This window comes from Procambarus clarkii, chromosome 50 (assembly GCF_040958095.1).
Source record: "Procambarus clarkii isolate CNS0578487 chromosome 50, FALCON_Pclarkii_2.0, whole genome shotgun sequence".
Lineage (NCBI taxonomy): Eukaryota > Metazoa > Arthropoda > Malacostraca > Decapoda > Cambaridae > Procambarus > Procambarus clarkii.
In genome coordinates this window covers 13,576,251-13,588,470 of record NC_091199.1, presented here as the reverse complement: position 1 = coordinate 13,588,470, position 12,220 = coordinate 13,576,251, and the positions used below count along the sequence as shown (strand labels likewise).

The 12,220-nt window shown below is 40.0% G+C and overlaps 1 protein-coding gene across 1 annotated transcript in view; it reads right to left on the bottom strand.

Annotated features, from left to right (window-relative positions):
• The window catches only part of LOC123748468 (multiple PDZ domain protein), a 1,300,933-nt gene that overhangs the window by 285,389 nt on the left and 1,003,324 nt on the right, over positions 1–12,220 (bottom strand). Inside the window, 2 exon segments of the mRNA XM_069303573.1 lie at positions 9,361–9,465; positions 11,560–11,685. Coding sequence (XP_069159674.1) covers positions 9,361–9,465; positions 11,560–11,685 — 231 coding nt within the window.

The following is a 12,220-nucleotide window of genomic DNA, read 5'->3' as shown; positions in this document are numbered from 1 at the left end:
AGCAGACTTCAAGGAGGAAGCAAAGACCGCCTGTCGACACACGAAACGCGCAGCAAAAAACCACAACAACGCCTCCCGCAGGATCGGCGCAAACAGCTTTAACATGGCAGACGACACCCGAGCAGCCGAGACCAAGGCGCCAAACCCCGGAATGGCTCCAAGCGCCTCTACATCCTCCGCAAGTCAATCCGAAGACAGCTCCAGGAGGGAAAAGAAACGCAGGACCGAAGCCAAAAAGCCACGAGCATGGAAGTCCTTAGCCACAAGTGCAGCCAACAGGGAAGGAACCTGCACATTGAGCTGTACTGCACCAACATCCCGCAAAAGGGCAGGAGTGAAAAGACACCCATTAAGAAGCTCAAAATCGCCCCCAGGTAAACCTAGACCACCGTCAACGCCTCGCGCCACTCAAACGTGCGGGTCCAACAGAACGAGTCCCAAGCATCCAGTGAGAACAAGGAGCAGTCTGCAAGCCAGGACGACCCCGGAACCTCATAATGCAGCCAGTAAGGACATGACGCTCCAAACCTGAACGAAGAAGTATCCATTATGGAGGCGCACTCCGGGTCACGCAGAAGTTAAGCTGCGATGGCCAACCACACCTCACGTGGAGAGATGTGGGAAGCCGAAAACCTCCGGAAAGACGGAACCAAAGAATCCACACGGACACGGAATCGAACCCAGGGAAGAGCAGAACCCAAGTCCAAATCGTATGCAGAGGGGGGGGGGGGGGGGGAAACCCACTCCTTGCAACAGTAAGCCCCGCTCCGAAGGACGGAAAATCCAGGTGGGGTTCAAAGGAGCCCAAGGCCCCCAAGTCAGCTCCTCCCCAACCCCGGGGAGCCTCTACACCAGGCCCGAGTCGTCTTCCAAAGCCCCAGCCTCAAGAAAAAGCCGGGGCAGTCGAAAGAGCCGGAAGGGAAGAGGCCCACTGGTCAGACCCCGGAGCATCGGTAGGAGGAACAGACTCGAATGCCTCCGCAGCCACCCTGGACGGGGCAACCCCCGAAACTGCCCGAGTCTCAGAAACCTCTAAACCCCGCCCCGACCCCGAAGCCCTCGGGGCCGGAAGCAGAGGAAGCAAAAACAATGAGTGTCACCCTGAGACAAAGGGACAGAGCAACCCTCAACCTCGCACAGAGTGAGAGGGGGGACACAAGGGTCGCCTCCATCGGACACGAGAGCCCCCACAGGGTTTTCCAAGGCCCCTAAACTGGGTCTGCTAAGGGTTATTCCAGGCAGGGTACTGCTAACTGGCGCCCCAAACTACCAAGCAAAAAGCTAAAAGCTAAACCCACGGGATGTGTCCACTCACGAGGGCTAAGCAGGGGTGCCACCACACAAAAACGACCCTAATATAAGGGGGAGGGAAAACACACGGCAGACCCCCTACCAGGCAAAAACAAAAAAAAAAAGACAAGAAAAGCCACGCAAGTGGACAACGTACCCAGAGGGAACAAAGCCAGCCGCTGTTATAGGTGAAAACTAGCTACGCAGTACCCTGCACCCCACCAGTGCAATAACTACCACTTACTCCAAGGTAAAAAGGGAGGAAAACCTCCAAACACTTGGGGCAGCCAAACCCCAAGCAGCGAAAGGCCAGCAGAGGTAGACTCAAGGCAACATGTGGAAGGTAACCCCAAGCCCCAAGGGCAGTACTTACAGGGCACTCAGGGAATGTGACCCTAAGCACATGCAGCCAGAGTACCTGAGAATAATACTCCCAGCTCCCACGACCACCGTAGGAGCAGCACTGAAAAACAATGAACAGCACTGAGAGAAGACATTGGAGCTGGAGCCACACGACTATGCACGATCCCATCACCTGAGGAACTGAGGAGGGCATCGCCAGCGCAAGGATCTGGGGCTTCCCCTTCCCTCTCCCGGGGAGGGGGGAGCTGCGCAGACATGCGGTGCAGCTCGTGTGACGTCATGCTTGTTGGCTCGTTTTTCTCTTGGGGAGTTCTGTCCACTCGTTTGACGATTTTCATTGTTAACCAGAATAAGTGTTTGTTTTGTGGCGCTTACCTTTCTGGGTGCCTGTCCCAGTCGATGGCAGATATAGAATACTCCAAATCACACGTGCATTTCTATGGGTCATTGCTCCTCGTGCCTTGTGAAGGGGGGCCAGGTTCTGGATCGTTTTCCCCGGTAGGCTAAAACTCCACCTACATCGACTGATGCAAAATAGTTAGGGTATCCATATCAGCCATGGATAGCTCCAAGGAGCCGTAGGGGCTTCCTCCCAAAAAAACACAATAACATTGCCTAAAACTGCATACACCAAATACAGTATACACAACAAAATTGGAAGTTTTAAATCAGAATACACGACAAAATTAAAAAGTTTAAAATCAGAATACACGACAAAATCATATGTTTTAAATCAAGACAAAAATACAGAATAAAACCTCAGACATAATACTGTACAAATTATAAATATATGAAAAACTTTCAAAACTTGTCAGAAAGAGTAAACTTTACAAACTTTGATGGATTTTTTGTATACAGTACAGAATAAGAACACAACAGTTATACAGTAGTTATAAAGATTAAAAACTACTTCATTTAATACTTATTCCTTAACTTAAAATACAATAATATTAAACAATTAACTATAAAAAATTCTATCATTTAATCCTACAGTTAAACATTCCATTATAATACTTAATCTATATATATAAACCATACATAAAACTGGCTATGATGCATAATGTACAATAATTAATATTGATAGATCAACCTTGTTGATCCATAATATTATTATACTAAAATATTGATTAAAAAAAGGCATTCAAAAATTTAATAAAACATAATTAGATGCAGTGGGAGTCAATAAATATTTTCTTTTAAACAAAATTCCAATTCAGAATGCAAGCCAGTACAACAAGCCGGGCAAACGAAACAATTAAATAATACAAATGTAAAATATTACGGCAGGCAAATAAACAGATTTAACACTGCAATACATAATAATAATATTTAGGTAGATGAACCAAAATTGTATATGAGCAAAAGCTATTCCTAACCATGACATGAAATTTTTCACTATGGATCCTACAGTTTACAGGTCACCATGCTACTTAAGGAAGTAAAACCTGCAGGCAATGAGTCACAATGACGTGGCTGAAGTATGTCGACCAGACCACATACTATTAAGTGAAGGGACGACGACGTTTTGGACCGTCCTGGACCATTCTCAAGTCGATTATGAATACAATTGACTTGAGAATGGTCCAGGACGGACCAAAACTTCGTCGTCCCTTCACTTTCTAGTGTGTGATCTGGTCAACAAGTTAAACCTATATGATCCTCCACAAATTCTGATCAAGTTATGCCAATACAGTATCATCTTACTAAATTCTGATCAAGTTATGCCAATATAATCTTGCTAAAATTTTGAGCAAGCTATGCCAATACTGTATAATCTTATTCAAATTCCTATCAAGTTATGCCAATATAATCTTTAGAGTTATGATCAAGTTATATAAATGTAACTTTATTAGGAACCTACCGTTTTTTTTTCGTCACCGAGTTATGTCACTATTACTGTAACTGATCAAGTTATGCCAATATATTTTATAGCAATTCTGAACAAATAGCTCACTTCAACATAATCTATGGCAATTATACTTCTAACCAAGATGTGCCAGTGTTATCACGTTATAGTACCACGACAAATCATTTAGTGCTACCGTTATTTGGTTTTCCGAATGTATTCTACTATACTATTTTCTAAGCCCCTGTTGCCCACCTTTAGTATTATCAATTGGTAAAACTCAAAAGAAAAAATTAACACAATATCGTCGTCACATTTAATGTCCTGGCCAATGATGAGGTGCTCAGCCCAGCGACACAAAACATATCTGAAAATGCTGTTTCATGTGTAAAGTGCAGCTAGCCTTGCATTGTGCAGGGAGAATACACAAGCAATCTCTCACCCATTTAATGACCATGGCAAAGGCAAAGGCGCTTTTCTGTGGGTAAATAAACGCTTTTGTCTGTAGTGCATTATCCATTTGCCATGGACTGGGACTTTCCCTGCTTAAATGTCTAGGCCAACCTGTGGGCACCATCTTGCTGCACTAACTTTCTGCTTTTAACAGTTTCATCATTTATAGAAAAACTTGTAGTTATTAATTTTTAAAACTATTAACTATGATTTACCAGTGCATATCACTTTTAATCTGATATGTTAACATTTAAAATTTGGTCAAATTACACAAGCAGTCATTACGATGCCATTTCAATATGAAATATTGACTTATTGGTGAAAATGTACATTTTTTAATGTACAGTACAGTAATGCAAAAGTGAGGTTAGTATGGCCCAGTCCTAGTTCTTGCCTCAAAATGGACTGATTGTCCCTTTATGGTCCTTTCAAAAGAAAAGCACTATGACCATTTCGGTCTTAGGTTCTAGTGGTAAATTTAAGTAAAACATTTAATTCAAGAGAAATATGCAATCAGTTAATACAGTATTTAATTTTAGTAAATTAAAGTTAAATTCCAAATAAACACAAAATTAATATAAAAACTAAGAACAAATATAATAATTTGCCCAAAACGCTGTGCGTATTAGTGGCTTTAGGTATTGTATGTACTAGCTGTATTTATAAATCCACCATTATGTTTGTAACTCATCTTTTATGTATGCACTTTTACCTGAATAAACTTTTTGTTTTTTGATTGATAAATTGAATGCTTCAGTTCCCCTTCAAGATGACAATTACTTCAAAAATACTGTAGCTGTTAATGAGCCCTTATCTGTTTGACTTGAGAACATCATTTCCCAGAGAGAGAAAGAGTCTCTCCAGAGTAGAACTGAGGGAGATAGGCTTATTGAATCTGAACAAGTTCTTAAATGACGAGCAGGAGAACATGCCTTCGTTGATAATGACAATCAAAATCATAGAATGCTATGGATATGACACTTTTCTGAAGAGATTGTACTCAACTAACACCGATTTAAAACAACTATTTGGTGCATAATTTATTCCTATGTTAATAGGATATACAAACATATTGTATTTATAAGTAACACTAACAAACAGTTCTATCCTAGCTTTTCAAAATGAACAAAAGAACCAAGGAATGCCAGACCATCCTGACCGGCTTTAAAATGACCATCAGTCTCCACTTTGGCCTTGCCTGGGAAAAACAAAGATTCATTTTTCTCGTCACAGTACTTGTCATGGATCGAGTTCCAGGAATACGGTCCTTTTGGAACTTGGTAGAGCCCACCTTTCACTGAAACTTACAAAATATGCATGCTTTGAATGCTGTAACTAGCATAATGTGCACACTTTGAATGCTGTAACTAGCATAATGTGCACACTTTGAATGCTGTAACTAGCATAATACAAACACTTTGAATGCTGTAACTAGCATGAGAGCTGCACTCGGAACACAAACTAGCATGAGGCACACTTTGAACACTGAAATTAGCATAAGAGACATTTTGAACACCAATAAAAGTGCACTTTAAACAAAACTGTAAAATTAGGACTTCAAAATGTTCAAAATACTCATGAACGTGACCAATGCAATATTAAGCATTTAGCCTACAGAATAATAATTATCCAAGGAGCCAGTGGATTTTTGCTGGTTTAACAGTATGTATGTATTTAACCTCTTGCTCTTATACTGTATATGAAAAAATATACTGTAGTTGAAAATAAAAACTATAAATCTTATGTACTTGTATGTGTGTAATTTAACACAGTAATAGTATTTTGAGTAATTTAGTTTGCTTGCGTAGAATAAGGTTGAATATTGTTTGCCTCACTAATGCCTTGGCACGCCTCGCAAAGTCTTCCTTCAACTTGAAAACTAATGAAAATTTATGCAATATATCTAATTTTATGTTTCTTCTGTGCATTATAACTGCATACATATACATATATATTTTTAGCATTTAGTTTTATTTCCACACTGAAATAGGTCAATATTAAGACGTTCAACTTGTGATAATCTCAAGCAAAGGAAGATGAACAAATGACATTCTACAAATGTATGTGGAAACACTACTTGCTGGTTCCATGGATCACAGCCCTTGCACCTTGACCTCTGACCTAGTCTTTATGTAAATAAGTGTCAGATTGTATTTCTTTATTATTTGGCACTGTATCCAAATATAACAATTAAATTTTCGAGACATTCAAACAAAGCTCAGAATGAACAGACTGCTGTGCAAGATAAATTTTGCTTTACATATTTACAAATAATTGATTATTCATATAATTCGGACAACCACTTTTTGTTCACTCTTAAGGTACAGTAATAATATTCACTGGCAAAAATTTGGGGCAATGCTACCATCTTAAAACTATGCTGCTGATTATTAAAGAAATTATTAAAGCAAAAAAAAATAAATAAAATAAATAAATTAAATAAAAAGAAGTTAAGGAGTAAATTATAATAAAAATACCCACACTTTTCAGGAATTTGGCAACTCGATGCCCACCAAATATTATCAACCAATCTCGAAATGATCGTTTCATAGTGACACTCCAACTTTCATCAACACTTCATTAATATTCATCTGGAACCATCCTTAAATATGACTGTTGTCACAAGAAGAAATGAAGTGAACATATAAATTCCATCTTGCAATTATTTCCCTTGTTGAACTTTAATAGTATCCATTTCAAACCATTTTTAATGATGCAAAGCTTCAGGAACACAGAATGGAGGTAAACGAAGTTTAGATCCTGATGTGTAGTCCATGATAACTTCAAAGGTGTTGCCATTTAGTAATATATATGCTTTAAGAACACAGCCTATTGCTGCCCAAATTATTATTCCCTTATTGTAATTTAAGCTGATGAAAATGTAAGAGGCCTACGAATGAGTATATATAGTAAATATTTTTTGGATAAAACGCCAGATTGAAACGTTACATTTATTGCTCATACAAATGAGCCCAAAATGTACGGGCTGGCAACTGAGGCAGCGACTGGTCACGCTGATACACACCACCCCTTTCAAACCTGTTATGGCCCAGGTATTGTAGCAGCAAACATGGTGTCAAGTTTCATTGGCCTACGAGCTGAGCTGCAGTGAACATTTCATCCCAAACTTTTATCTCGCTGAAGAATCTGTCATGCTCATTAAATACTTCTTCCTTTTATAAGTTTTTCTTCCTTTTATAACTATTTGCTAACGATTCTTTTTATGTAAAAAGCTATTGTAATTAGTGGTTCCATTCCACCAGTGCTTTACAAACTTAGCACTTGTCATGGGTAACTACTAGCTGCTCACCTTAACATGCAGTGTCATAACAATAGGTCATCTATACTAGGTTTTCTAGTATCTATCTAAAAAAAATCTAGTGCACTCTCTGTCACTGGGTCAGCTTGAGAGGAAAATGAGATCAGAGAGCTACATGCAGAGAGAAGGAAAGCAGGCAGTGGGAAGGTGGGGGAAGGATGTGGGTGTTTATGGGATTTGCAGGTATTTGGTGACAAGGATATTCTGGTATAGTCCTAGCAATGAAGGGCTATAGCAGGAAAAGGAACGTTACAGACGAGGCTTCTGGGCTGACTGGACTAATTTAGAAGGTTGGGTAAGAAATCAATTATCTTAGGAATACTGTTGCTATCAAGACAGAGGTGGGGACATAAATGTGCACACTAAAGAACGTATCAGTGAGGGCCATGTCATAATTTAGTTTCATGCTTTGCCCAGTGTCCTCTAGCACCTAGAGTGGAGACATGGGATAACTAGAAAAGTGAAGTACAGAGGCGTGAGTGGGTGGAATGCTGGCGGGCAGCCTCACCTGTTCGGTGGTGGGCGTAATAGCAGTGGGTGAATGAGCAGGGCTGTCGTAAGGGGAGACTGGTTGCGTGGGAACTTGAGCTGCTAAATGTTCGCTGACTGATCCTTGCACACACCACAAGCCCTGGTATAGGTGTGGGTCCGTTCTCCAGTCATAAGTGTACGCTCCTACTGGTGGGTCATCCAGGGGTGGATCTAGTGGGGAATCATCTAGCACAATTCTGGCTGATAAAGGGTCACTTTCAATATCATTATATTCAAGGGTATTGCACTGAGGGACAAATAGATGAGAGTCACTATCTAAAAGTTCACTTTGTATTAAGGTATTATGCACTAAATCAGTTAATTTCAGGTGAATTTCTTTAGTTTCTCTTTGATCACATTCAATAACAGTTGATTCATATGGCAAGTCAGTAACTGTATATTCACTCTGTTCAAGATCAGTTTCACTATGCTCATGCTGCTGGGTTTCATCAACTGGTGAATCATCAGTTATGAGCACATCAGATGGAGGAGTGTCTACTAAAGGAGCATCTGAGGGAGGAGTGTCCAATTTACTTCCATTTGGTCTTGTTAACTGAACGCCATAACAGGGATTAAAATGTCTAAGGTCTAGAAACCTTCGACTTGCTGTACTACTTTCACTACTACTGCTTGTACTATTTTCCTGATCACTAAAACTTCCATCACCTTCAGTCACTTCCTGGTGTTCCTGAGTTCTTTGTGCACGCACATGCCAATGAGCTAAGGCAGCACGCGCATAATAATAATATGGATTTACCAGTGGATCTGGATCATCTGGTTCTGATATGGGTGATTCTGTCACAAATCTCACTGGCTCTGGATACGACTCGTGAATTGGAGTTGAAGTCTCGGGTATTGGAGGAGCCACTGGAAAGGACGCTTTTGGATCTGGAGGATGTGGTCTTCCAAAGTGTTGACTCTGCTGCTGATGGGAGCTGCCTTCGCTGAGTGGAGTGCTGGCCTGAGGGGGTAACGTGAAAGCTGCAGCAATTGTGGGGGGAGTGTGGTATTGAGTCCCAGAGGGCATCAGCAGGGTAGAGGTTGTGGAGGTAGTGTGGGTGGCAGTGGGACTGATGGGTGAAGTAGTGGTAGTGGTGGTGGTGGTGGTGGTAGTGGTGAAGGCATGAGCTATGGTGGAGCACACTCTTTTATAAGTGCCAACAGAACAGTTAGAAGGAGAGTACACAGAAGAATAAGGAGGTGAGGAGGAAGAGACGTCGAGAGCTGCTGCATGAGGGTCGGCAAGTTGTACGTCCCTAGCCGATGGTTGAAACTGGCTGACACTATCACTGGAAGGGTCAATGGAAGGATTGCCTGGCTTAATATGATCACACTCACGCAGAATACTAGGACTTTCACTCCCAGGAATATTAGCCTGCAAATTATCTTTTGTACGGACAAAAACCTCTTCTGACGAAGCTCTTATATTGGTGAAATCCTTCAATCCAGTAGATCGAACTAATCCGCATGGGTGTAATCCATCTGGTTGGATGGGAGTGTCCATGGTAGATGAAAGAGTGGAAGCTGTAGATGGTGTAGTGAAGGGTTCCTGGCTTACCTGAATGAGTTCTGGTGTCGGAGTTCTTGCAGGAGTGATTGCAGTAGGATATCTGGAACTAAGCCGGCTCACGTCACGTGAAGGAGCAGCTGAGTGAGCTGGGGTCTGAAAGGGAGAGAAATAACGAAAATAACTATTATTTTCTTTTCTTTCTTATGAAAAATACTAGGAGTAAACCAAACTTATGCTTAAAATACCATCTCTGAGGTGACCTCTGTGTGGTGAGACAAAAATACATAGTGACAAGAGGTCCTTGTGGGCGGTAGGATTAAAGATTTGAGGGTGTAGGTGCCTTCAGTACAAACAGGTTAAGAAAGGAATGCATAATGCACATTCACATAATTGAGTACAGTTTACTGTAACAATGTTGAATGCTTTAAACAAACGTTAAACATGTCTTTACGAAACGAGATGGAAGAAAGTGATTAGGAGTTGGGTACAGTGCCTGTATATGGAAAGATTAAGAAACAAAAGTTAATACATGTAATACATTCAATGGAACAAGAGACTTAAATTTAAGGACTTGTATAAGGAGTAAATGGCTTTGAATTTACTATAATTTTGATGCTATCATCAACAGCATCAAAATTATTGCTTCTTCAGACTAATAAGCATCTGCATAGAGAGGTTAGCTGGGCTGCCTAAGTTCAAACACTTCTAGCTAGGCAAAAATCACTTCAAATTTGACAATCATCAAATCATGAGAACAGGTTACGGTACTTGAATTCCATTTTTCAACCTCATTGATGTCTATATTTGTAGATAATCTGATACTGTATGTCTAGTCTAAGTTCAGTACAGCAAATTGAAATGGCATCTACAGTCTTTGATATAAATATAGGAACAACAGAGGTATTGTTAACAGCTATAGTGAAAAGAAAACAGGCATGACCAAAACCTTGTTGAGTATCCTTTATATAGGGATCAACATCCAAATATGAATATCAAATGTACACACATAAGTAGCAGTGTTGCAGGAAGCCTGTAATAGAATTAGACAATTCTCATGTTCAGAGCAAATGATGCAACCCGTTTGTACGCCTGCTGTATTTCATACATCGTCCACTTAAACAGAGCAAGCAGGATGTCCATTAGGCTCAACTCGCTGCTAGTCATGTACCAGTGCAAGTACAATTAAAATCAATAACCACTTAGTCCCTGAACCCATTATGTGCCTCTGTAACACTTTCCACTACCGCCCACAGGATGGCTATGGGGTGCATAATAAATGAACTAAACTAACTAACCAAGCAATGGTTTAATGTCCACCTTATAGCTGTGATCAGCCACAGTTCAACAAAACCCTACAGCAACAAGGCACACAGACCAAAGAAGTTATCTCCTCTGACATCCCTATATGCCAATGTCGTGTTTTTTTGCAGATGTGGCAAAACTCGGATTGAAACTGTGAAATTAACTTACCTCAATGCACCAGTCAAGTCAGAGACTAACCATTTCCTCAAAAATGTGCAAAAAGGAATTATTTAGTGTTAAGGTTACATAGTGTTGTCTACCTTATTTTGGAAAAGGGAAGACTAATGCTTCACATCACTGAGTTAGGAGCTAGCTAGACATCCAGATTTAATTAGATATATCTATGGGAAAAATGTCTAAAGCTGAAGGAAATTGTGTATTAAAAAAATTTGTTTTGTCGGGAACAGGAAGCTGGTTCTCTGGTTCTCTGATTGTGAATCAGAGAACCAGATAACAGAACAATCAGAACAGAAAACAATCAGAGAACACAATTTGTGTTCCCTGATTGTTCAAAAAACACAATGTCTGTCTATGATTTGTGATTTGATCTCACAAAAGTTATACAGTTTCTTTAGTATTTCACCATCCATTTAATCAAAAGTGATTTTGAAGTTGGAAAGTGCAGCACATGCTCCTCACACAACGTCCTTTATGTGTTCCCCTGGTGACACACTACTATCCAGAACCACCCCTAGATCTCTCTCTGTTTGAGATCTTTAGAATTCTGGTGTAAAAGTCTGTGTAATTACCTAAATACAGTTACAGGATGAGGTCTACACTCTTGGTTTCCCGTCTTTATACTGAGAGAAAGAACGTGGTGCGAGAGAGTAGGCACAATGCAAGTGTATATACACATTATTAAAAATCTTGGACCAACAGAACACATTATATGAACAGAAGAGAAAGATTAGGGCCTTTAGTGCATGCAAGTAAATACCAACTTACCCACTGCACTAAGCTCTGCACAACAAAGGTAACAGGATCACCCGTCTTCTTGATAACTTCAACAGCTTTCTCATGAGTTGCTTCTCGAAGGTCAATTCCTTCTACTTCTAATATGCGGTCACCAGTCTGTCAGACAAAATTAACTACTTAATAAAAAATAACATCAAGGAGTATAATGTACAGAAATGTATTTTATCTAGAATTGACAGGCAGAAAGCTGTGACTTTTGGAAGTTTCTCTAATATTTTTCAACCCGTTCTCGCAAATTTAATAAGTCAATATTGACTTATTAAATATGTGCATAGGTGACATACTTAACATAATAGATACCCTTAAAAAGATTCATAGAAAACACCGACTTTACCCAACCTACTTAGTATGTTAAGATAAGCATCTTATTGCTTCGTAATTACAATTATTACCTAACCTATAATAGGTATAGGTTAAGTAATAATTGTAATTACGAAGCAATAAGATGCTTATCTTAAGATACTAACAAGGTTAGGTAAGGTCGGTGTTTTCTATGAATCTTTTTAAGGGTATCTATTATGTTTAGTATATCACCTATGCACGTAGTTAATAAGTCAATATTGACTTTACGAATTTGCGAGAACGGGTTGTATTTTTATGTTCAATTTCTATATTAATGCAGACATTTGTT